This window comes from Alosa sapidissima, chromosome 1 (assembly GCF_018492685.1).
Source record: "Alosa sapidissima isolate fAloSap1 chromosome 1, fAloSap1.pri, whole genome shotgun sequence".
Taxonomy (NCBI): domain Eukaryota; kingdom Metazoa; phylum Chordata; class Actinopteri; order Clupeiformes; family Clupeidae; genus Alosa; species Alosa sapidissima.
The window spans coordinates 11,909,671-11,936,146 of record NC_055957.1 but is presented as its reverse complement, the minus strand read 5'-3'; the positions used below and the strand labels follow the sequence as shown (position 1 = coordinate 11,936,146).

The 26,476-nt window shown below is 41.0% G+C and overlaps 2 protein-coding genes across 5 annotated transcripts in view; both read right to left on the bottom strand.

Annotated features, from left to right (window-relative positions):
• The window catches only part of spidr (scaffold protein involved in DNA repair), a 56,534-nt gene extending 43,215 nt beyond the window's left edge, over positions 1-13,319 (bottom strand). For 2 of the 3 annotated variants that reach the window (XR_006034561.1, XM_042106543.1), the window contains exons 1-6: positions 13,146-13,319; positions 12,678-12,836; positions 12,474-12,528; positions 12,188-12,373; positions 10,054-10,220; positions 3,775-4,010 (exon numbers count right to left, since the gene is read on the bottom strand). Coding sequence is in view for 2 of the 3 variants with exons in the window: in XM_042106543.1 (XP_041962477.1) it covers positions 3,775-4,010; positions 10,054-10,220; positions 12,188-12,373; positions 12,474-12,528; positions 12,678-12,836; positions 13,146-13,157 (815 nt within the window). In the remaining variant the exon portion in view is untranslated. The remainder of the gene's footprint in view (positions 1-3,774; positions 4,011-10,053; positions 10,221-12,187; positions 12,374-12,473; positions 12,529-12,677; positions 12,837-13,145) is intronic. The other variant, XM_042106550.1, reaches the window with a different exon arrangement.
• Positions 13,320-14,171: 852 nt separating this feature from the next.
• Positions 14,172-25,978, bottom strand: mapre2 (microtubule-associated protein, RP/EB family, member 2). 2 transcript variants are annotated; one of them, XM_042106746.1, is made up of 7 exons: positions 25,855-25,978; positions 21,129-21,256; positions 20,324-20,469; positions 18,060-18,276; positions 17,704-17,849; positions 16,953-17,108; positions 14,172-15,599 (listed from the first exon to the last, which is right to left on the bottom strand). In XM_042106746.1, the coding sequence occupies exons 2-7, from the start codon at positions 21,247-21,249 to the stop codon at positions 15,510-15,512; spliced, it is 876 nt and encodes a 291-aa protein (XP_041962680.1). In that variant the 5' UTR covers positions 21,250-21,256; positions 25,855-25,978; the 3' UTR covers positions 14,172-15,509. The 2 variants fall into 2 exon arrangements, with proteins under 2 accessions (XP_041962680.1, XP_041962671.1); XM_042106737.1 differs by lacking the exon at positions 25,855-25,978 and adding an exon at positions 23,799-24,043.
• Between the last annotated feature and the right edge of the window lie 498 nt (positions 25,979-26,476).

Sequence of the window (26,476 nt, the reverse complement as noted above, 5' to 3'; positions counted from 1 at the left end):
TGACTAATTCAAGATGGCTGCAAACGGTAAACTTCCTGAAGGTACTGTCTGTATAAATCGTCTTGTAAATAAACTACCAGTGGTTTTTCAAAGTTCTTAATGTCTCGTTTTAAATTTCAGGGACCTCGGTAGTCTACCAATGAAGTGTGGAGATACTTTGAGCCTCGTAAATGGTGTAAAGCAGTGATTTATTTGCATGGCTAGGCCGATGCCCGAGACACCCCAATTGAAAAAGCTGTTGGTAACATCGGCTAACTAGCGCCAGATTTGAGAGTGCAGGGACAAGCCGAGATGAGCTATGAGACATACGTTCACACTCGGTTTCATGTTTCAACACACTTTAGGTCAATATCACACCGGAATTCTCCTTTAATGTCATGGTGTATAGTTGGTTTGTCTGAGAGGACCAGCGGTTTGGTCTTTCAGAGGTTCAGCTGAAGTGCATGTGCCCTTACACATGAAGGTAGATCTGAGAGTCATTCAGAGATTCAATTGTTGTCAAATGAAGCAATACAATTTATTAATGGATAACAAAAAAGCAGATATTTCACCATTAACAAAACCATTGTGTTCAGCTTTCACTGTACAGGACACTGTGGGACCCATCTAAAGACATCACAACATTCTCTGCCATGGAGTCTATGGTATGAGACACTACTGCGTTTAATAGTAATACTAAAGGCCTTTCGCAAAATCGGAACAGAGAAACCTCTTGCAAACTCAAATTCTTATATACCTTCTGCTTTTAGCAAATTAATATAATTGCCGTAGTTCAGTGGCGCAAGGGTTTTTCTTTGTGAGTACACTGAATGAGACACCCAAAAAGGTAGTAGCCATCACCAGTGCTAGTAAATCAGTCTCATAAACACACACACCCATGACTGTAAAGAGCATGCCTCAAACAAAATTATTTACTCAAGATAAGAGCACACACAAAAGGCAAACTCTGACCAACTCTCTACTGGCATTACTAACTTATTGACAGAAAGGAGACAAGTAAACTCAATTAAGCAAAGGAATGGGAGAGTGGTGAGGACTAAAGACTGAGTCGGGATTAGTTGTAGTATCAGCCAGTCAAGTGGTCACTGAAGCAGCAGAGGAATAAAGAGACCTAATAAAGGCCTCTGAGCATGTGACACCACCCGATTGGCCGAGAAGGCCGCCAGATAAGCGATCAGCCAGTCACAGCCAGCTGCATACTGTAGTTGGACAGCGTTCATAGCTCTGTCGTGAGCCTGTCAAGGATCACACAAGGAAGGAACAGTTTGCTTTCCGAAACACGGACCAAACCCAGGGTGACGGCTCCCCCCTGAAGTGCACTCCAAGTTCACTTGGCCAAGGACTGCCTTTTTTGAAGGGAGTGGGACAACATGCTAAATGACCATCCACAAACCAATCCAATACTGGAACTGACTAGAGATGCACCGATATGGAATTTTAGGGCCGATAACGATAACCGATATTTATTGGTTTGTTGTGGCCGATACCGATACGATAACCGATAATATTACTCTTGAAAAAAAATTGTGAAAAGTGATTTGGGGAAAGCATTTAATAAGCATAATTTTATTGCAGTAATTTTACCTACCACCAAATGATGGACAGAACTCATAATAGTCCTCAATAGTGCGGCAGTCAACAACATAACAGTAGCCTAGCCCTACAGTATGTGTGGCTCCTTTAAGTGAACCTGACGTCAGTGAATTGCGAGTGAGTGGCTAGAGAGTATGAATCGGACTATTTAGGACTAAACGCTCATAAACGGCTCAGCTGGGAATAAGCTACAGTATAGTGACCAAATCAGAGTTTGTGAGGGAAACTTATGTTTAGTTTCAACTGAATAAAGCTGCAACTCCTCAGACTGTATCTTATGTCCGTCTACTCTGTTGCGCACAACCTGCTGCAGCAGAAATGAAAGGGGTTAGCCCCCTTTAATAACTTATTATGATGACCTGTCTGGAACTGAAGCAGGAATGGTTAGCATATTTCTAGGTAGTAATACACAACCCAAGCTAACGTAATGCAAATATAATACTAAAACACAACTTATAACTAGGCCTACTTATGTACTCGTCCCACTACCGAGTTTGCTTATTTGTTTCCCCGATCAGCGCGGTAAAGTGCAAACACACCAGCACAAGACGGCTCTAGATAGGGCAGAGCTCCGCTCTGGTAAGGTTAAATGGCAGATCATTCACGAGACGTTTTTGAGACGCACAGATTCCCAAATGAACGCATATCCACAGATTTTGTTTGAGTGGTGCAATACATTCACACCGCTGACATTAAATTGAGGAAAAAGTATAGCCAACCAAGCTCAAGTAGCTCAGTGTAGCCAGACGGACCTTACGTAGGCCTAAATTAGGACTTTAAAAAATATTGGCGCAAATTATAGGCCAGAATTCTGTTATCGGACCGATAATAATATTTTCATTTTTTCACTTATCGGCCAATAATATATCGGCCGCCGATATATCGTGCATCCTTAGAACTGACGTGTATTTACTGTACAGAAATCTCTCAAATTCAAAGAGAATGTCTTGGCCAAGAATGCCGATTGTTGCAATGGGTATAAATGCCTGTCAAACTATTTAAGTGTGCATCTGTTTATGGGTGTTGTTCCCTACATTTGCATTCCCAACAGACATCATAACAAATCACATAACTGAAACAGGTGGAATCCTAGCGTTGGAAGGCTGTGCTGCTGCGGGCTGCTTGAGAAGTCTCACCTTGGGTAAATACTTGGGTTTGATGCATGCTCCTAACCGTCCTGGGTGTTTGAGCGTGTGCTTACTGGAGCTGGCACACATGTCACAAATCATCTTATGAAAGCAATAGATATCAGATAGTCTGCACTGGCGTCAGGGGCAGGCAGTTCAAGGCTGAGATGCGTCCCTGGATGACTTTGGAGATACTGGAAGTCAGTCGGGGTTATATATATACCGCTTTTGACCACACTCATTCAGTAAATACTCTCAGAAATAGAGGCCACTTTTAAAGGGCTCTAACAATAATTCTGTTGTCAGCGAAGCACGGATACTAAGTAAATAAAGACATTTCAAAATAAACCCAAGCAGCACTCCAATTTTTTTCCTGTCGGAGTGCAACTTAAGCACTGTTAATAGAAGCACCTGAGCCACAGTGCTATATATATATATATATATATATATATATATATAAATATATATATATATAAAACCGGCCACATTACTATAAATTACAGATCTTTCTTGTCTGAATGAGCCTCTCTATGTATGATAACGTGCAGTGTTAAAAAACTGCCTTTGGATCTAGACCTCCAACACTAAGACAGTTAGGAAGCAGAGATAGTTCTGTCAGTATTCATGGTAGCTTTCTTATCACATAACCAAGGTGTCCTCAGAAAGGGCAAGAGATCGTAGTGGGGCAGTGCTTGTGGTGGAGCTAAGTTAGGTCATCTGAGCACGTGGGCCAGGACGGTCCAGCGTCCCCTCCTGTGCAATCCTACAGATGTGCTGACCAGCTGTTTTGTGCAACCACGGCTAACTGGCTGAAGTGTGAGACTCCCGACGGTCCAGCGTCCCGCAGATATCGGCTCAAGCTCCAAGGTTACCGGTGTTTATGCAGCTGCACCCCCTAGCCTTGCAGAGCTCTCTCCTTCAGCCCGTCCAAGAATAACACGCGGTTTCCAGCCTAGTGACATCCCACTTGATCTTATCATCATTTCTTAATAAATCAACAATTCAACACCCCGTAACAAACCCATCAGCTTTTTCGGATGGCTCTGATTTGTACCTTTCAAATTTCCTTCTCTTTTTATTGGAGTCATCTGGGGTCTTGAAATGGGCGTTGGCTTGCTTCTGAGGCGTCTGCAACAATGCCTGAGCAGAGCGTACCCAGTCCCTCAGTGAGCGGCGGCCACCTTCGGATGGGTCCACAGGGCAGGGTCCCGCATCGGTCGAGGAGGCTCTCTCACCTGCAGGACCACCCTCTCCATCTGAAGGGTAGTCAGAGATGTCCACATCAGGCACCTGGAAGAAATGCAGCTGCTGTCAATCACACCCATAGACTACCAAAGACTACCAAGTATTCTATTAGCCATTAAAGGTAAGATGGGTCAGTTGCCTTCCCTGTACTTGCTGGTAATGTATTTTATTATCTGACCCAATGAGACCAGTTCTATGCAATCCAGTTCCTTCCAAACTCAACCACAAATCCCTCTAAGCTATGTCAACATCATTAAATGCAAGACAAAATGAAGCAGCTGACCGCACCATCCCATACAATATGTGAGGTGAGGCCTATGGGGGCTGACATAGAGAATATTCTATTCAACAACAGGTAACAGGTACACACTGACAATGAGATCAAAAATGACATCTAAAGCCAACAACAATGAAATACACACTTAGGATGTTCACACTGTGAATATTCTAATAGCAAATGGAAAATCCAGTATCTCATTTGGATTAGTAGCAGTAGGTTCTGAATTTAAGGTGAAAATGATCCCTTTGTGTTACATATTGAACAAGACCAGTCATGCGACTGTAGACCCTTGCCTGTCACGCAATATGAAACAAAGTGAAACCAAATTTCGGCATCAACATTAAAAACCTGATCCAGATTATGTAGGAGAACTGAGGTATACAGTAGGCCTAGTGCTCTGTACTCTGCTTTGTATAAAATCTGAAGTATATCCAACCGGCACACTTTAAGTTATGTGAGTGGACAGGCAGACCCACAGACAGACAGACAGAGCCAGTTACAATGCCCTCTTTCCCCTGCTGGGTAGCCTGGTTTCACCAGACTCACTCACTTCATTTCATTGTCTGTGTAGGCTACTTGCCATTGGGAAATGTTTCCAACTCTAGCATCTTTGTTCAGGGATTCCTAATGTTATTTCCTACTTTGCAGTGCATCACCAATCCCTGTAATAGTAGTGGTAGTAGGCCAAACCTAGTAGACGCCTAGTGGGTGGGGGGCATAGAAAAGTTTGAGAACCTGTGGCCTAAAACAATAAAACAATATTGGTGGTTGCATGTTTGCTCTGAAGTGAATGGGTCGCGATGGTCTGTCTGTCTGTCCAAAAGTGGGTCCCCAGAAACTATTTTGGTAAACACTGCTCTACACACTGCAGTAAAAAAATTATAAGCAAGAGAAGATCTCCTTTGAGCAAAAGGTAGAGATGGTAAAGATAACAGCAGCCATAAAAACTGACATACGAGGCAGATAAATGCAACGAGTGCTTGATGACAAAGATAAATCAAGTCAGGATGAGTCACAGCGGAAGTGACACAAGCTGCCTGGAAGGTAGAGGAGACAGAGTACCTGTGCATATACACAGTCACACACAATGGTGCTGCATCATCAACTAAACAACCAATGAACCAACACACCTGACTGTAGAACCAGTTCCCATGGAAAAAGCCACTGGCAGAACCTTCTAGTCGTGTGCAGGCAAGTTCCAACATTCCAATTGCTTGTCGGCCTACGCGCTCTTTTTATTTGAAATCAACTTGACCCTGCTAGGATGGCTTCCAGCAAACGTCACACTCCTCTAACTAGCTCTGTGGAACACTATGTTCCTGGCTCCAGTTCAAAAATGTGCTCGCCCGGCAAAGAGTGCAGAGGAACTGGAAGCACACACAGACTTAAACCTCTGTCAAATCCATCTCTGCCATCTCTGCCATGTTTTGGGCAGAAAAGTGGGTAGTAAACATGGGTTTACAATCTCGCTGGCACAGGCCGCTGCAGATGTGGTGGTAATAATCGCTCACCCTGGGTTTGCTCGCTGAGGCCAAGAACCAGAGGCAGTCATCTGGCCTTAATGCTATTAGTTTCCTATCACTGATGTTTTGTAGCGGAGCACATTCCTTGTTACTAAGACAAATACAAATGATGGATTTGTTTTGAATTTAATTTCTTTTCATGTTTCATCAGATATTTCATTGCTTTAGCCATTTCTGTCTCTGTATCTGGCAAGTAATCATTTACTCATAGGACAGAAAGACAAATACACAGAAAATCACATAAATCAGTGATACAATGACATATAATTCTACCACAAACAAATGTGGGTGCTAAAAACACAAGTGTCATATCGTTTTGGTTTAACCAAGATGGTCACACAGCAATGTTTTGTGACAGACCATTTTAAAAAGGGCATGTTCCTATTTTGAACGCCTGAAAGATTGGTCAGTGTAAACAGTGACAATATCCTTTTACAACAGATTCTTAGAAAGTGTTGCTGTGAGGATCGCTTGACACTGCTTCAAGGAAACTGTCTAATGGTGATTGGGTTGTGTGTGATGCCCGAGGGGGTATCTGATTACCAGAGAAGAGGTTTATACTGCCTTAGGATGGAGGCTCAAACGAGGAGCACTTCACATGAGCTGTTGGAGTTAAGTATAACCCACTCAGGATTACAAGACTAAAGTGCAGTAATCACCGCTAAGTCTTTGGTTGATATCTTCAGTTGCAAAAATAATCTGATTTTACTTTGCAAATAACAGTTTTATTAAAAGGGAAAACATTTCTTAAACTAGTAGTATAACCACAATTTGTATCCTGCTTCCATCCTTGGGTCATTCCATTCCAAATGACCTACAAATGCATCGATCATGTCTAGTTCATATCGCAATTGCTCTCTCTCTCTCCATCGTGATGACATTGCCACAGCCAAGTGTTAACACATAGTGTTAGTTATGGAGTGATGTATGTCGTTGCTGTTGAGCAAAGTTTTTATGTCATACATAATTATATGCAATCACTTCGGCAGCAGTTTATCCTTTAAAAGGTATACACTGGAGGCATCATTCATAGTGATACTCGTAACCACAAAAGTTTGTACCTACGCAGTTCAGCTATAGTACTTTTGTTCCCGTCCGTCATTTGGAAACCAGAAGGTTGCTGGTGCGGGCCAGCTCCTCCAGACTCAAACTGATCCCCAGTATGCTCCCAATGTGAAGGTTGGCACCTTGCATGCCAGCCTCAGCTCTCTAGCTCAGAGGAGCAGTAAAGTGCTATGTACTGGTAAATGAATTAAAATATCATTATTTAGACATTATGATATTTGACTATCCTAAGTCTGCACAAAGTGTTGTGGAAAACCTTTGTGCACTATGCTGTTTGTCTACAGTCATTGGAGCTATGCAGTGCCTCTAAACTACATCAGCAGCTTGCTGTTTTTCATCTTTGCTTACTTCAGCAAGTTTCCCTGCAAGGATAGAGTACATGTTGGATCTTCTATTTGTTTTTTTTTTTCAGCTTGAAACTCGAAAGGTGGAGCCAAAAACTTTATGCAATAACAAATCTTGCAGTATAGAAATCAGAGAGTAATAGCACACAGCTGAAACAGTTTCTGGCGAGTCTGTTTGCCTCGCCTCTCTGCAAGTAACGAGTCCTACGGAGGAAAGGCTTTCAGTCTGGCACGAGGTCTGCGGAGGTAAACGGCTCAGCACTCAGGGGCCTGCAGCTGCTCACTTCCCGCTTCAGTCAGCTGACAGCTTCCTCTTTCAAGTGTGCTGTTTTCTTCCATGCTGACAATTTCAATTTATCAAAAATATTTGTAAATGGGCAAAAAAAAAAAAAATGCCAAAACATAAAAACAATCATCATATTCTATACAAACTATTTCCTTAATTGATTCTTAGTTAGACTATAGTGGTATTTGGTGATCTGGAGATAATGTCATAATAGCCTCTTTGGACTGTATCTACCAAAAAAGCCCTTTAAAAAAAGATCACACCTGCACAAATAGAACTATGCTGTAAACTCACAGAGTAACAATCATGCACAAGAGAGTTTCTACTTCTAGCGAGTGCAGGAGGGTACGCACATGCTCTCAAAGGTTAACTGTGCTCTGCTGACAATTCAAAATGAAAAACACCTCTAATGAACACTAGCAGAAATTACTCCATGGCTAAAATATGATATCAAACTATAAACGGGCGTAGAACTGAAAATGTAAAGAGCTGTGAATAACCACCTCAGACTTGATCAAAAAATAAAATATATATTTTATTGTATCCACCCGAAACCAGCTCTGAGCATTCAGAAAGGCAGTACTTTCCCCAAAACTATATCACACTCGGCCAATAATGTGGCATAGTGAACTATCTTTTCTGTGCTGGGTTTCCCCAGGAAATGATGGGTTCATATAGGAGACCTGAAGGCCTATGTCATCAACCATAACGGCTCACTAAGCATCTTGGACATGGTCAGTGGTAACCTATGACGTCAAATCAACAACAAAGGGAGACAATAACTTCATGAAGGCACTTGAGACTTCAAACGGTGGTATGGTAGTTCAATTTTTGGACACATTCCCCAAAAGCCTGGAGAAAAAGAGAAGGTGCCTCTGAAGCTGTTCAACGTTCTGACCCTGTCAGCGATTCTAAATAGGAAAGCGGACTTTCACATCCGCAAAAGCATGGACTGATGGGAAGACTGATGCGTCACACTGCAGACCACCACCATCACTCAGGGCACCCTTGTGACTGAAGAATGTCCACTTGATTTGGAAAACTACAATATGTCTGCATTGACATCCCAAGTTAGAACCCAGTGCTAGTCACAGGGCAAAGGTGAATTTGTAAAAGGGTTGAAGGTCTGCTCGCTCTAATGAATATGTTCTTGGGAGTAGAAACTACAATGTGTGTACAATCTTTCATCTTCTGGTTAACCACTTCATTTCACTCAGGAACAATTGTCCAAATATAAAGCACCAAACAGACTTTACTGGTAATATATTATGGCAGTTGTTTATCTTTGGCAATGTCCATTAGGGACAATTGCATTGTTCTGGCCAAACAACTTGATTAGGTCTTTGATCATGCACTGCAGGACCAAAGCTTGTTAATCGACAGGCTCTAAATGTAGTGATCAAAGGAATGACTACTGGATAGTAATGCCTATAACATAACAGTCAAACTTAGTTAAACTATCCAAAGTCAGACTATCTGTAAAATCTTGTTTTGAAGTTGAACCTATATCTTTACTGGATAAAATGTATTAGCTAAGATAACCTTCCATGCTTGGCTGGGTTTCTTAGAATTCTTGGGTTTCTGTAGAATTCTTCAAACCCCAAAACCTTCTTGATTACTGGATCACCAAAGTCACAACAATTCAAAACTTGACATCACATCACATTTTTAATCAGCATCTTGTTGGGAAATAAATAATTTCATGGTTTTGCCAGAACCTGATTCAGTAGTCCCTGAAATCTCCAGTCTGCCAACGGACAACATGGAACCAGATGGATGTCCATCATGTTCATTGTCCTTCATCGAGAAAAGCTTTGGTACTTTGACAAATAAACGTGGCACAATACACGCAGCATATGTTGAATTTTCTACATAATGGATACCGAGTACCCTGTGTGTCAAAAAGTAATTCCAGAAAATTACTTCAGCTACATGCAGCTCACAGTGTGCATCAGAACAGTGAACTTCATGCACGTCAAAGAGGTCTTACAAACACTACAATGAAAGCATGTACATCTTCCAGGCTTTGCCACTGTGACATTGAGGTCAAGATTCATATCACTATTCACTACAGGAGAGAGAAATCTCTTCAATAATTGCAATCAGGGGAGAGAAGTTGTTCACCTCTCAGGCATTTTTACAACAAGGGGTGAAGAGGGCAGCCAGCAAAAAGAAAAAAAGAGATGATCACACATGTCAGAAATCGTGCCAAAAATAATCTTCTGTGTATTAATGCTTAGATTAGTAACTGGTGAAGTTTTCTGCCACAGCTTTTTTTTTTTTTTTAAACAGCTAACAAAAAAAATGTCAGTCAATAAGGAGTTAGGGAGTTTTCTAAACAGATATTTGGGTTACCTCCAAGCACTCCATTGAAATACCATTGTGATAGCCAAATAACTTTGGTATTAAAGTATTAAGACTCACAGCTAATAGACAGTTGAGTTTTTGGCCTCTCAACTGGTGCAGTCCTCTATAAAAGAAATATACTGCCACCTACTGTATACTGATAGCAACATACCATAAGAGTTCAGAAGTATGTGTGCGTGCCTGTTCAAGTAGAGCGGTCACAAACAGTACTCTGGAAACTGACCTTTTGAACCTCTTGGGGTTGTTTTCCCTCCCATTTGTCCTTCTCTGGTGAGACGCAATCTGAAATTGCTGCAGTTTTGTCAGGTTCCATCTCCTTGTGGGTCCTGACTTCATCATCCTCATCCTCATCACTCAAATCACTGTCGGACTCAATAGCAGGGAGCTCATCTGTTAAAAGGGGTGGACATTTTTTAGCAACTTTTTCCATTTTGGTTATGTTTACAAAACCCATACAGGGTTCAACATAAGCAATCGCCCACTGGCCCAGAGGAAGTAAAAGAGCATGTTAGGCAAGTTGGTTTGTCAGTCACAGGCCTATTTTGGGCTTGTGTCAGTTTTTCTGCCAGTCACCATCAAGAGTCGGTTCAGCTCACCTGTGATGCAAGGGGCAGCCGTGGCCCACTGGTTAGCACTCTGGACTTGTAACCGGAGGGGGTTACGGCTGAAGTGCCCTTGAGCAAGGCACCTAACCCCTCACTGCTCCCCGAGCGCCGCTGTTGAAGCAGGCAGCTCACTGCGCCGGTATTAGTGTGTGCTTCACCTGACTGTGTGTTTACTGTGTGCTGTGTGTGTTTCACTAATTCACGGATTGGGATAAATACAGAGACCAAATTTCCATCACGGGATCAAAAGAGTACTTTATATTATATATATATATAATATAAGTAAATATACTTATACTAACTGGTTGAAGCTGAGAGCTGCAGATTTGAGATGAAACGTTTTGAAATGTCATGCTGCCACAAGTGCCTATAATTGTGTGGCTACTTGGCAGGTGATGGGTAAATCTAACCAAAATTATGAATACAATTATTTGACCAGAAATGTATGCATTATTGTTTTTTTAAAGACCAAAACCTTTGCTCTTTCTGTGTCTATCTTAAAGTTGCTCTAAGCAATGCCACACATTTTTTAGGCTAAAACATTTTATGTCACTTACTCCAAACACATCACCTAACCAACCGCTAGCTGTCTGTGTCCTGAATACACTTTTAAAAAAAACACGATCTCTGTGGACAGCCCAGGCTCCAAAAACGGCAACAAAAACAACCTGGGCCCATAAAAACATAACAAACCAGCAAATCACAGACGAGATGCGCGTTTAGTAGTTTCAATTGCACAGGAGCAGCACGGGAGGGAGGGGGAGGAAGTAGCGAGCTAGCTCTCTGTTTTGTTTGAAAGTCAATAGAAGTGACGTTACCCAGCATCGCTTAGAGCACCTTTAAAGCAACACCAAAGAGTTTTTTGTACCTTAAAATAATGTTTCCAAAATCGTTTCAGTGGTTCATCAACTCGTAACAGGTTGAACGGCACTTCTGCATTCGCTTCGCGGCCCTCTATCGGCTATAACCGCACTATGTAAGTTTGCCAGATCGGGTAGCGGATCTGTAGTTCGATGGAATGACACATAAGAAACTACAAATTTGACTTGCATCTGATGTCGCAATACATCGTACTTTCATAAAATCATGCAACATATTCTACCTTGTCTGTGGACATCATTATTTCCAAAGCCAGTGCTGGATAAACAAATAGTGTGTGCAACAGAGGAAAAGTTCTTTGGTGTTGCTTTAAAGTCTCAAAACTGAGTGTTAACTATTTGGGTGTTAATACTCCATGAAAGGGACTATCGAGCCCTGTGGTCGGCCATTTTGGCCCTGAAAGGAAATATATGTGTGCGTGCAGTTTGGAACTACTTCAAGAATCTCCATAGAGTGCTGCTGTACATTGGTGATTGACTAGTATGATCATTCCATGTTGTTTTTTATGTTTTAATTATTACTTTTTAAACACTTTCAAACTATTGCCCTTTTATGCTTTTATATACCTTGTGTGTTTTATGTTTTCTTCTTATTATTTTTTTGGTTCTTTACTTTTAAACTATTCTTTTACTATTGCCCTTCTATGCTTTTATTAGCTATTCCTGTTTGCTTTTGTTTATGTAAAGCGCATTGAATGACCTCTGTGTATGAAATGTGCTATATAAATAAAGTTGACTTGACTTGACAATACATCCATACTACCATGCAAAGATACAGTACAAGGAGATTTCAGAATTCTGCAGATTTTTAGGTCTATTCTCATGGTATCTTCAACAAAAAAACAGAGTAAAGGGTACAACCAACTATGCCTACCTGCTTCACGGTTTAATAGCTGCAGATAACTGCTGACATTGAGCTTGGGTTTCAGCCGAGATTGGCTTGGTTTTGGAGTTGCCACTCTCTTGGATGGAGGACTGCTTTCCTCACAGTCTGACAGTTCACTTTCACTTGAGCTCCAAGCGATGTGGACAGGCTCCTCCATCTCCACCCTGTACTTTTCTAACAGGGTGATAACAACAGCATCCAATAGCAAATCTGTTTTTCTTTTATTAAATAGAAGCAGTCAGAAACATTACCTATCACCAACTTAGTTAGTTACCTGTAGTGAGATACTGTCTCGCAGTTGCATGTTTTGGACACACTGACCTGGGTTTCTGTCACAATAATAGAAGCTGATGTTACACAGGTCAGTTTATGTGGAGTTGGGAAAGTATCTCCGGATCAGATAGATTCCACAATAGGCTAGTAATTGCTGACAAGGATAAACATCTAACGTTATATAACGTTTATATTAGTGACTTACCTTCTGGGTTGGCGTGTCGAGGAAACCGTCTCCACATCGTTCCCACGACTTAAGTGATGAAGAGGTCGGATTTTTTGTTACAGCGGAGGTATTTCTGAGCGTGTCCTTTACATCCTCTGAGAACAGGACACATCTCAAGTCTCTTGAATTTCTTTTTCGCTGATGGAAGAGATCAGTAGTAAGTAAACACTAACGTTATCTAATGTAACTTGCTTGTTATTTCCCCAACTCCACAATGTGAAATATTATCTTTATAATTTGTTATTGTGACAGCACTGTTAAATAAATTAGACTACATTTATCACATCAGTATCATGTGAAACCAAACACTATGTATAATGCAACGTTAACTAAAGCTAACGTTACAGAAATCAACAACGTAGCTAGCTAACTAACGTTAGCTATGTAACTTCAGTTAAGCTGACACCCCCGCGAGTGCTCATTGCATTGCACAATGCTTGAACTTACCCTCACTGACATAATGAAATTAACATAAATGTATTTCAGTAGTTCACTCTACGTGGTCATTTGAGAAGTTTGCTGACGATATACAGTACTTGTCATGACTATATGGAATGAATGGAAGGCAGGCTGGACCGCTGTACTGTAAGTTAGCAAATGTTTTTTTTGTTTAGCGCGCCTGGTTCTCTACTTCTTCTCCTCTGGACTACCCTCTCGAAAATTTGGCGCGCTATTGCCACCTCGCGCCCATAACAGGCAAGTGGCCACAGTCAATTAAGAACTTTGGGGTAGGCCTCTTTGGCCTGGGGATGGCAGGGATGAATTGAAAGTGAAAATTGGGTTTGAAATTTTAATTTCTCTAGTTAAGGAAAGAACATACATTTTTATTGTAAACGCCTTTTACACTGATATTTTAATCAGTGTATGTGTTCCCTCAAACTCAGTGTTAGCACCAGTAACCAAGTTTAGATGTCCCTGATGTGTAGCCTATGGTCAAATTTATGCTTTGAAACACTGATGAATCTTAGGAATGTATTAGCTACTTCGATGTAATTTACGTTGATCACAAAATGTAATCACTTTATTATAATCTTACTGTCAGACTGTTTTACATTAATAGCTGTGGTCCATGCAGAACATCTTTTTAGTGATTTATTCTTTGCTCAGCACACTCTTCCTTATACAGCAATGTGTGGCGAGGAATGAACAAAGCAAGAGTAACAACTGATCAATATACTTCTTACGTCAGTCTCATGATGGTGCATTTCAATATAGCCTAGGTCTTTAGTAGGCTTCTCTCATATCTATATCAGTGTTGATCATCTATATCAGTGTTGATCAATATTTCACTTCTTACATTATTTTTTATATCTAGAACAGACTCCCTAGCAAAGTCCACTTGCTTATCAGAATTGCTCTTCAAACCAAAACCAGCAGGATACAATGTAAATGTAACAAACAAACATCTTTTCCAAGTTCAAATAAATACAATGTTAAATTAATTTAATAAAGGAATGCAATACAAATACAATATTGTCCTTGAAAGTGGAGGGTTTATTACAGCAAATCCATCCAAATCGACAGATCTCCAACAGCAGGGAAAACATACAAAAACACAGCTCACTTAACATTTTTTTTTTTTTTATTAAATATGTAAAAAGCAGGTCAAGTTATTCACAAATAAAATGCAAACATGCAACACATTTTGGGGAATGCATAATGAGTAGGCTATTGAGAAGAAAAAAAAACATTGTCTATAATTATTAACAATACATGTTTACATTCCTTTTCATTGTACACAATATATGACTAAAGCGGTGCGCTGCAGAGTTTAGTTGTCATGGAAATAAATGCAATATCATGAAAAAGTATACTATGCACTGGGATACTTTTATGCCATATATAACTTGGTGTTCCGACTGGTAATTTTCCTAAGACCTGTGGTTCAAAATTATATTAAAACATCTTTAATATACATGGTTTGTTTCAAAGAGCTGGACGGTGAGGGGTATGCTTTAGTGTTTTGAGTGGACACTACAATGATACGCTTAACATGATTGAATGCGCATCAAGACAACAAATTGCAATGCTGCCCATTTAAGACATTACAATACATATATTTCATTTCAAATTGCAGCACCATGTTTGGTGCGAGTCTAGCTTTTCTTTGCTCATGAATGCACTGACTGCAGTATGACAAGGTATCTGCCGTGACTATCAGAAAATGGGTCATGCTCACAAACTGGCTTTATAAACCTAGCTTATGGACAAGGATATAGTCTCGGATCCAGGAGCGAGCAGTGTTCTAGAAGCATATTTCTAACAGAGAAGCAAAATTCAGAGCATTAGGGAGTTCCATAGGCCCATCTACAAGCCTTTCCGGACTATGCTTATTGCATTGTTTTTATGTCCTGATTACTACACTTGATATGTAAAAACATGGAAAAGACAAATTAAAAAATGCATGAAGAGGATACTGCCAACGGATAAAAGCTATCCATCCTTCACAAACACTGCCTCACAAAAGAAGTTAGGGCAACTTCCTGCTTCAGGCAAACAGTCCTTGATTTAAAAAAAGACAATCAGGATGGTCGGAGCATGTGGACCCTTCAGGACAGGAGGGACATGACACAGACAAGATGCAGCGTCTCAAACCAATGATAGTCACCAAAAGGGAAAAAAGAACAGTATGCTTCGACGGAGTGGATAAAAAAGGAGGGACAGGGGTGCTTCTGGGATGATTTATGTGCTCAATCCTCAGGACAACAACAAACAAAAGTGATGAAAAAATGAACCGAAAAAAACTGGGATTTTAAAAACAGTTCTCATGAAACAAAAGGGAGCGCTCCTTCAGAGAGCTCCTCTTAGCGCTCAGTACTCATCTTGCTCCTCCTCTGGCTCTTGAGCTAACTCCTCTCTGCCGTGGGCCTCTGCCTCCTCCGCGAGCTCGGCCGCCGCCTCCTGCAGGGAGAACATGAGGACAAACTCAACACTGGCCTGCATTCTTTTTATCTGGGATTTCACCCGGCCCCACATGCATTGCATGCATGCATGCGTTCAACTGCACCAAGTGTAATGGTAGACAGCACGTTTGCCAAGGGAGACATGTTGCGCAACAACACATTAATCAATGCAGAACGTTCTACTAGCCAAACAAAATGCAATCATGATCTATTTACAAATAAAAGAAAACACCTATTAAAATACTGCAAGGTCTCAAGAGCATCTCAAATATAGTACATGCAATAAAACCTACTAGAAAGATAAATAACAGAATTTTCTGTGATACTAGCCCAAAACCTTACATTTAGAACTTCCAATTAAGTTAGTAGGCCAATTCATTGAAGTCATATCCAACTGGGACCTAGTTTACATATTAGGGGCTCTATCTTGGCGATCTAAAGTGCATTGTCACCTGCGAAAACGCTTAAATACATTTAGGGGTGTTTCCAGTCCACATCGGGGTGATTTTGTTATCAATCGTCGGGCACTTGGTGCAAAAAGAGGGTTCTTATGTTTCATGGGTGTCATGGGTGTGTTTTGGGCGTAACATCCTTTAAACCAATGAAAATGACATCTGTCATTCCCTTTAACAGCAAGCAGCGCAACTTCAAACAGCGCATCGGTATTTTGATAGTCAGCGGCGCATTTGAAGGAGTCTGCTTGCACACGAGACCGTATGGAACAGGTATTCCACTAAATCATGCTTTACTAAAACCTAGCAGAGTATAGCCTACACACATCTGCACTCGTCTATTATTTGAACTCATTGGCAAAGTGAAACTAACTTCACTGTGGTCTCATAGTCAACAAAACAGTTCTGCACAGTTGATTACTTTCACTGTTGACTGACAAGGGGTTACCATTGAAAACCTAGCCTGAAAAAAGCAACACTTTCCCCAATAATGTTCGAATGACTTGGATAAAAATCTATTTATCCTGTTGTTTAGGACTGCTTGCTAAGGGCTGCTTACATCTCATGACAGTGCGTCTTCAGCTATGCTTTAGATATGGTAGCTTTTTACCTATGCTATAGACCAGGTTTTTCTTGGTCAGTGGCGTAATGATTTTTAGAGGGTGTAAGATAGCGATTTTTGGATCATGCGCCAGATCACACCTTCTGCCACACCCCTGGGCACAAGGCCTAATAAAAGTGAAGCGCATGGTGAAAAAAATCAAGTGTAAGATAGGAATAAGCTTTGCGTCGGGATAAGAATAAGCTTTGTGCCGCGTTTTTGATTGTCAAAATAGAGCCCAATATGTATCATCTACACCTGACCTTATCTGTGAAACAGAGACATAATTGGTACTTACTTCATCTGCTGAATACAGGACTTCCATAAGTCGCTCAATGAAAGGTGTGTTCTCTGGACCCTGGTCCTGGCAGAGGAGCTCTACCTCCCGCAGCTTCCCGAAATAGAAGTCCCTTTCCTTCTCAACGCCCTCCAGTGCCAGCTTCATTGTATTTAACTGCAAATCACAGAGCATGGGAACATATGGTTGAATGTTACTTCTTTAACATGGAGCCGAATCCTTCACCTACTTGGTCAACTCTTTCTTGACATGCCAAAACTGGTAGAGCTGGTTAGTTCCTACAGGGTTTTGTGATCTTGAGATTATACAACTTCACAACCAAGTATTTCCTGCAAATGCAGCTTACATTTCCTCTTATTATTATATTTGTAATTTTGAGCACAATGTTTGCTAATCCATGCAGCATATTCCACAATTCCACACTTCTGTCCACAAATATCACAGCAAACCCTTTGTCAAAGATCCTGGTCAAACTGGCAGGTCTCATTATTCAAAAGCAGTAATATGTTGGATATGTTCACAATTATCGCTTGCTCAGTATAGCACAAATATAAGGAAGGTTACAAACATTGTCAGTAATTTAGTCATCACCGTAGGGTTATACATGATCACAAGGCATACAAGTGTATGACAATGTAATACATATGCTATTTAGTATACCGTACATTAGTGCAAAAGGTTTGCATTTGAATAAGGTTGTATTAAGCTAAAGTTAGAGGTGCATTTAGTAGTAGCAGCAGGTACTGCAGACCTGGTCACTGAGCTGTGCCACCTGGGCCTCTAGTTCCTTCTCTCCCTTTGCGGGAGTTGCTGAGGTTGCAGGAGCTCTTTTAGCTGAGGATGGCCGAGATGTTGGTGTTGACGATTTGGGGGTTGAACTAGTTGACCTGGTAGCCCCTGGACACAAATGAATGACAAGTTAGTTATGGGGGGGGGGGGGGGGGGGGGTTACTTTAACACAACATGATTTAAGGACTAATGTGTCAGTAGAGTTGGTAAGAGGTATTAATGCTCCACTTAAGTGTTATGGACAGATGTGTGGACTTCATGTATGTAGACATCAATGCTTTACACCACATCAATGTGCAGATAGAACAGGAGTTTTACCTGCAGTGGGAGAGCTCGCTGCGTGGAGAGACTTCTTTGGCAGGTTGAAGATCTGCTCGCCAGGGTCGGGTGGGGGAAGAGCATCTTGCCCCTGTCTGGCCTCAACAGGATCATAATCCTTGCCATCATAGTTGGCATCAAAAAACTTCTTGAACCACTGGATGAAGTCGAGATTGTCCTGAAACCGTCCTTTCACAAGCTTCTCAACAGGAATGATCTTTGAGAAGAAAAGAAAAAAAAACTGTCTGACTGAACAACTCACCAACATAAATAACTTGCATGTATTCCCAGAATACATTACCCCGCTCTTCATAAACTTTGAATTTGAGGCCATTAGGGACCTCCTAGAGCACTATTCACTCAAATGCGAGGATTCAACATGGCAAAGTTGACACAAATCAAGATCAATTACTGTTACAACAGAGCTACAGTGAGACAGTGAGAGCTAAAGGTGAGAACACCGCGTGGAAAGATAAAAAAAAAAGTAAAGTTATTACAAGTATATTTGCAGCATCATTTTCGCCTCAAAAATATATCCCCGTGTCAGTTCAATGCAGGGGCGGAGCTAATGGTTCACTATAGGGGGTGCGAAGATCTTTAGTGGGCCCCTATACTGTCGGTGTTTATCCCAAATTCATGTTTTTATTTAGTCCACTTCATATTGTGCTTATTAGAGGCTGAGGCATTTTGTTTATGTCCTGATGACCTAGCCTACCGTTTAGTCTGTGCATCGGGGCAGCTTAGGCCTGCGACGATGCAAACTGTATGATCAGGCGCGCCTGCAGGTGTAGGCCTACGGCCGTACGCACTGTGCGTACCATCAGGCAACTCAACGAGAGAGAATTTTCCCTGTGTGTGTTCACACAAAGTTAGCCTACCATAACTTCCCAACTGCTTCACAACTGTGCAGTATCCCATTAACTGCTCGACAATAGGCTATTTTCTTTCAAATTTGTAAACACGTTGTCAAAATCAACTTTAATGTACACACCTTTTGTTTGAGCAGGAGAGGGAATAATAGCCTAACAAACGCATGCAGCAATTACAGACGTTGTGGGCTAGGCTACTTGTTGCTTTCTTTTACTATGGTTGCCTGTTATCAACACACAATGTTAAGCTAATTCACTAACTCAAGACTTCAAGGCTATCGTGGATATAAAACGTTTTTTGGAAACAATGAAAGGGTGGAGGTAGCAAAGGATGGAGGCAGCAAAACTAGAGGAGTTATTTCAGATGAACAAGGTAGGCAAAATGTTTGTCAAAACGTTAGCATTACATCTGGATTATACTGAATAATGTTTACTGATGTTAAAGCACGAACGCTGTTTAAAGCCATACACAATGGTAAACTAGAACAAAACTAAAGGTAACTTTACCCTTTATAGGGCCGTATAAAGTTGTCCAAATGAATAGGTCGTTATTAGGCGTTGTTGTTGTATATTGCATATGGATTTTGTACTACAGTAGGCTACTTTTTAGGTGACCAATGCACGAACGAAACCGGGAAACGGACAAATATTATTAAGCCTTTCAATGTTTTGTTGCGCGCGGAGGGGTAGATGGTGCGCTTACCATTCATTCCTGCTGGCGCGCCTGATAGTGACTGCTGTTATCGCGGCAAGTGCACAGTGTAGGCACAGTGTAGACTAGACCTACATGCTATGTCGCTGTAGGCTATTTTCTGTAGGCTAATAAATGCATAAGTCTCAGGTCTCTTCACCTGCTTCTTTGGCCAACTCTTTTTTCGGAGGTTTTCTCCACAGCTGTTCTATTCTACCTCTGACCGGCTAATCAGCCTTCTCATTGCTTTTGCTGGATGGTTGGTCTGGAGCAAGATGGTTAGGGTTAGAATGTCAGATCCAATCAGCCCCCACCCCATTAATAATAATTTAATAATTTCTCCAAGGACCAACAAAAATCTTGTAGGTGACCTATTTTGATATGAAAAAGGTGAGTCTCACCTAAGGTGAGTCTCACCTAAGGTGAGGAGTTTGCCTCCATGTTCAAAGACCTTGACTAATTGTTTCTTAAATTCACAAACTTTAAAAAAAAAACACCTCCACATTTCATCTGTTATGAAACTCTTCCAAGGCCTTCAGCTTAATGCTGCCAACCCCATCATTTTCATTTTCACTTCTTCAGGGTGATTCTGATCACAGTCAGAGCTCTTCACTTCACTTCATGCTCATCTGCTAAGTTAATTTAAGCAGATGCTGAGACAGACTGGCACGGAGCTGAAAAATATATGGCCTTCATTCACTCACCTTGTCCACATTCATCCTTTTGAAAGAGGCCTGCAGCAGCTTGAAGTTGTGAATGTACTCATGCTCCAACTTAGCTTGGAACTTGACCTTCTTAAGACTGATGCAGCCGGGAAACAGCAGATCCATAAACTGGCAGTAGGCTGCCCCTACAAAGACAAAGCAAAAGCTACTGAATGTGTGCGTGGGGTGGGGGGTGGGGTACAGATGAGCTTTCCATATAGTTGCATGCCATTAGGCCTCACAAAGATAGAGCCCTATATTTTATTGAACTCAGAATGCCCTCCATTAGGCCAACTGTTACCACATGCCCTGTTATGAAACGCTATATAAACCAATAATCAAAACATCTTTCAGAAACAAACACAGTACACACACACAATACAATGCCCAGCATGATGTAAATCTTCAAACTGTTCAGTTACCCTATACTCCTTGAGGACAGTAGTACAGCAAGAGCCTCATTTTTTTAATGTTCCAGATTAAATTGATCCAAGGTTATGAAATAGGCCTATATAATATGAACCGATGACAGGGTACTATCACAGTTAAACAATTCACTCTCTCTGAGATAAAATGTAACTGGTTCTAACAATAAAAAAAAACAGCATAATGCCACTATAAAAATTAAGTGCTATTCATAGTTAACAAATGTGGATCAATCTTAGACGTGTAGCATCCTTGTTATCTCATTCTCATTCCATTAATCTCTAATTAGGGCAGCAGGCCAACCATCTTCCTCCATCACTTTGGGATTGGGAAGGACAGGTTTAAGTGGTCATGTTTTAGAGGTCATGTCTGAACTTACCTGAGGACAGCTGCTCAACTTTAGAATAGTTTAGAGACAGAAGATCGTTAACCCAGGCAGTGATGTCATGCCTGCTCATCGTCTCCTGGGTTATTGAGGTAGAATACACATTGACCGCCATCCCCCAACTGTGAACATAACATAAAAAAACACAACCATTAGTCTTCCACTCTTCCTCTTCTACAATATACTGAGCCTCTCTACAGTGGTTTCAGTAGTGAAGGTTGTTGTGGTTGTTCGGTGCTTGTAACACTGATAAATTCCATGTGACACATCAGGATATAGTCACTTTGACATTGAGACAAAAGACAATGGTACATCAAAATCACATGAAAACAAATGTATAATTAATGTGGAAAATAGGCCTAGATGTGAGGGTAACTTTAATTTTATTTCTCTTGCATGAAAATCACTGCCCAGTGTAACCATCTGTCCTCAATGTGGATACGGTGTAAAAATAGACACCACCTACTTCTTACTATAGGCCTACTCTTTTTTATACAAAAAAGTGTTTCAGGGTAGGAAAGCCCCATTCAGAGGGTAAACTGCATCCACAGTACTGTATGAGTTTCAAAGGAAATACCACTCAATTTCCACTTCAGGAAATTATGTACATGCCAGTTCATGGACGGGATTTTGGTACAAATCACTTAGGCTAGGGGCGTATATTAAAGTTCTTCGTTTCTGCTTAATTAGAGGTCATATTCGTAGTGGAGTGGTTCTTATCCTTTTTTTGAGTCACGACCCAACTCGGGATGGTGTTTGCGACCTTCCCCACCTAACCTCCACTTGCATACACCCTGAACAGACAGAAAAATAAATTCCAATTCAGCCTTACTGATGTGCTCTTAGATTTAGATTAGATTGGAGTCTTGAGTTGTCATAATGTGGCTGTGAATGCATCACAGGGGTTACGAACATGAAGGACAGTGTTATCATGACAAGTTTATACATAAACAACAATGCACAGCAAATGGAACAACAAAGCCACAGAGGACTACATAATCATTACATAAAGTTATTACTCTACAATTTAACAATTGCCAATTTACTGCCACTTTTAGGCTAGCTAAGGCCATACTGCCAACGCAATGACTCTGGTGTGAATAACAACACTGTTTGTATACATGTGTGAGGAAATAGTAAAGGAAATTAAACAAAACAGCCCAAAAGTGATGGTATATAATGTATAAATAAATAATGTTATTTGTTTAACACAATCTTGCAACCCCTATGATGGTCCTGACCACCAGGTTATGAACCTCTGACTACTGTGGCTGCCTTTGGCATGTTTAAGATAGACAATGAATGGACATTAAGTCCATTATAACTAGGTCAAATTCAACACTAGTAGGCCTATGTCCTGTCACTGTGTGAATCCCTACGGTATAAACTTTCTGAGAACATATCAGATGAGTGTCTGGTATCTGGAGAGACATATGCCATTAACTTCACAATCTGGGGGTCCCTCTGACACACACGGTTTCCTTAGTGCCCTCTTGTCTGATGGGCCTTATTTCCTCCTCAGGACGAGGTCACGACAGTGGACAGGCCCCAGGTTAATTCAAGGAATGTACATAAATAAACCAGTTGTTAATCAGCTGGGAGAGATGGCAGAGAGAGACAGGACATATTTCTATTGTCAGGGAGTCTCTACCAATAACATGGCTTAAGAAAGATTCTTAAAACTCCCTCAAACTATAGGAGACAAATACGGTATATCTCCCAATTTCCCGACGCCAAAAATATATTCGATTAGCTAATGTCAGAATCTCTAGAAAATATCAGTCTATGTACAATGCTACTTTGAAGGCGAGGATGACAGAGAATGAAATTGGGTTACCAATTAATTACCTTGCCCTGAGAAAAGACACATTCATCTCAATCGCGAATACTGGGTGTCAAACAAACAACTATTACAATAACGTTAACGATAATAGTTCAGGATTCAGAAAACCCGGGATTGCCATTTTCGTGTCAACAAAAGCGGATGTTCCATATCTCCAACAGGCAGCTGTAGACCATGACAATTTGTTAACGGTAACATTAACATTATCTGTAGCAAACAAACTGGGTGTGTATGTTCAGTAAAAAAAATATCCATGAATATGTACAACTCAAGTAGATTTTCATCAGACCCATCAGTTCTACTCTGTCTGACAGACAAGGTTTCACTGCGTAGGCTAATACCCCTTGATCTTATTTGTGATTGCTAATGGATGTTAGCCAGTAGCTAACGCTATCTGATGTCTGCTCTGTCAGAGAAAACGACGAACATTCTTACCCGCTAAGTTAGCCTAATGCCTTTGGTCGCAGGATAACCAGCTGGTTACTGTTTACAAAGACAATCATATACCACTGATTAACCCGTTACCTTACCAATTCACTGAAAGATAACGGAATTTTACAATTTGCAAGCCACATCAGGTTAACACAGAACTAAGATCAACAAAGAATTTAATTTCAGTCTCCCTGCAGCAGTGAACTAACGTTGCCATAATGAAGACTGTCACATGCTGAAAGAGACAGAATGTCTGGGCTAGTTTGCTTTTCAACATTAGATAAACGTAGACTGCGTTAGTATCATCCCCTCTGCAGACCTAGCTAGCTGTGTAATGTTAGCCAAGTTACCCGAATAGCCACGCAAAACGAGGCATTGCACTAGTTTACCTGTAGGCGCGCTCTCCTCGAACAGTATTTTTTCTGTAAGGAATGATGTGGGTTCCGTTGTCCGGAATGATGTCGTTATTATTTTCTCCATTTGGGGACAGTGCTTGGGTGGGACCTGGCATTAGGTCACTAAAATATTGAACAGTTTTCTGTTCGCGGTGGAGAAGGAATAGACGGTGTGTATAACTCCAACTGCCGCACCTCAGCTCGCCCCGATTATTCTCAGCAAATCTCTGGCTCTACAGCGACGTCACTGAAAAGCTGTCTGAAACAGCAGGGTCATGTGACCATGGGAGGGTTCCACCACAGGGACCATCCAATTTTCCCTTATGGCAACATATAAGGTATTATTGCCCCCCTCGAATTGACACGTCAAAACATACAAAGGGGTTACCGAGCCTCTTGAACAGACAGCAGCAGGGTGCTTCATAAACCGGTGCAATATTGAGCCCATAATCTATAGCATGTATTATAATACAGTTGCAAACTAATGTAGATATACAAGTCGTACAAGTATTGCTCAGGGACCCCTTCGTGGACTATCCTCTCCAATTTGAATGTCTAGCTAGCCAGTCTTCCAGAAATAGCCTACTGAAATTCATTTTGCAAAATAAATGCATTTGAATGCATAATGCAAGTCCATTTTGACTGGCTGACTTGTTCAATTTACCACTAAGATGTTTAAACGTTCTTAACCTCTGCTTGGAGTCCTTAAAAATAAGCTATAGTAAAATCAAACCATATGTTACGTAATCAGTAACGTTATAACTACTTCCACCCAGAGTTCAATATAACAATGTCACTGTAATGTATTATGACATGTAGCTTTCTACATAGTGGCCTACGTGTTAAAGTTTTGACCAAATCACTCACTCACTACCATGCTATAACAGTTTTAACCATTTACAACATGCTTTAAAAGTCTATTCTCAGCTGTTGTAATGCTTTTATATAGCCTACATGATGCATTTCAGAAATGAGATGAGTGACAATAATATGTAATTATGGTGATGACGACAAAACAATTGTCACAACTCTCACTCTGAATACCTTATTGTGTCAAGGCTATAAGATTTGCTTTGAAGCCAGGACCGCGACACCGCTTCCAGACACACCCCACGGAGGATGAATGCCGTTGATAGGCCTTTTGTCCAGTGTCAGTGATATAATTAAAACTTAATTGCTCATAAGACCACTTTATTTTCTTCACGTTTGATTGATGTCAAAGACTATGTTTCCGCAAAGGCTTCGATATGTGCACGAATTAAGCCGCTGAAAAAATCATTTTACAACTGGCAAATGGGGCAGATTTGACTCTTTAACAAATGCCATTTAATGTCATTACGTCCTTCATTCTTGGCAGCCCTTCCCTCTGTTTGATTATGAGCAACATCAAGTATCATGTTAGTATAATAACACGGCCACAATGCATAACGGAAAAAAGGATCATCCTTCCCTGAGTATTTTTTTTCTGCAAGGATTACTATGCACTATGTGTGCCAATAGGCTAATTCCAAACATAAGGTTACACTCAACATGAACGTGAGGCATTCCATTGAATGCATGCTTTTCATTGGCATTAGATCTGCAGTGAACTTTGAGCCGACCCAGTAACCTAAATCTCCGTCGAATAAATGTACAAATGGATAGAGCTTATTAGCTAGAGCTACTCATGTTAGCTGCCTCTAGAATTGGTAAACTTCTATTTATATCACTGCAATGAAGGACAGACAGCATAGAGTAGTGTTGTAATATTTTAATTAACGTTAAGCTCCGGCGTTTAGCCAAAACAACAAAGTTGACATTTACTGACGTTAGAATTACCCAGGCTAAATGGTTTGCTAATCAGAGCAAACAAGTCGAGTTGACAAACAGCTGGTTATGGTTGCTAGCTAAGCTAGCAAGCTAGTAATAGCTCAACTGTCACAACAAAGTGACTGATATTGCAAGCTACGAAACAAATCTGCTGAACTAAAACACGATGACGTTTACGAAATAGATCTATCAAACATAGTACATTCTTACACACACGGTGTTGTGAAAGCCTGCAACTCACCGTTGAACTCTGACTCTGCATCCAGATGATCTCTGCCAATTTGTTCGGTTAGTCACCCCACCCTCTTTCTGCTCATTGTAGGAGCTGGTGACGGCTAAAAACACACGTTTCTTATTTGACAAGTAGTCAACATTGTGTAAGCCAATTGGTCCATATGCACCGTATGTTTTATCCCGCCAATTAGAGATGAGAGCGCTTTTCAACAAATTCCAGCGGTTCTGATCCTTTCACTCGCATTCTAATTCATTGACAAGAGACCAATATAACGTTAGCCTAGGCCTACTACATTATGCAGCTATAAGGTTTTTTCGATGGCTGTTGGATGATGGATCTATTTTGTTACGGTTTTGATATTGATATTCTCTTTATTCTACTGATTCTTATGCATTCATGCTTCAGCCCTCTACTGTTAACGTAACCGCAGTGCCTTGGGTTACAGATTATATGAATCTTGACTTTTTACACTTGGCCTACTTTGTATTATGTGCAGTTTGAAGGCACGTGGTATATAAGTCAGTCAGTGTTTTGATTTTTACAGCACAGCCCACATAACAAATTTTATCTGGCCCACCTCGGCCACTACCTCAGAGTTGGCCCACTTCTGGCTTGGCCCCCGGCCCAA

What these genes read in the sequence shown, in the direction of transcription:
- mapre2 (XM_042106737.1), bottom strand. Translation starts at nt 23,920, where the DNA reads ATGCCAGGTCCCACCCAAGCACTGTCCCCAAATGGAGAAAATAATAAC. An exon ending in AAAGGATGAATGTGGACAAG is followed by an intron (nt 18,277 to 20,323) that starts GTGAGTGAATGA and finishes TTCTTCTCAAAG; the next exon opens with ATCATTCCTGTTGAGAAGCT. An exon ending in TGGCACAGCTCAGTGACCAG is followed by an intron (nt 17,109 to 17,703) that starts GTCTGCAGTACC and finishes TGTGATTTGCAG; the next exon opens with TTAAATACAATGAAGCTGGC.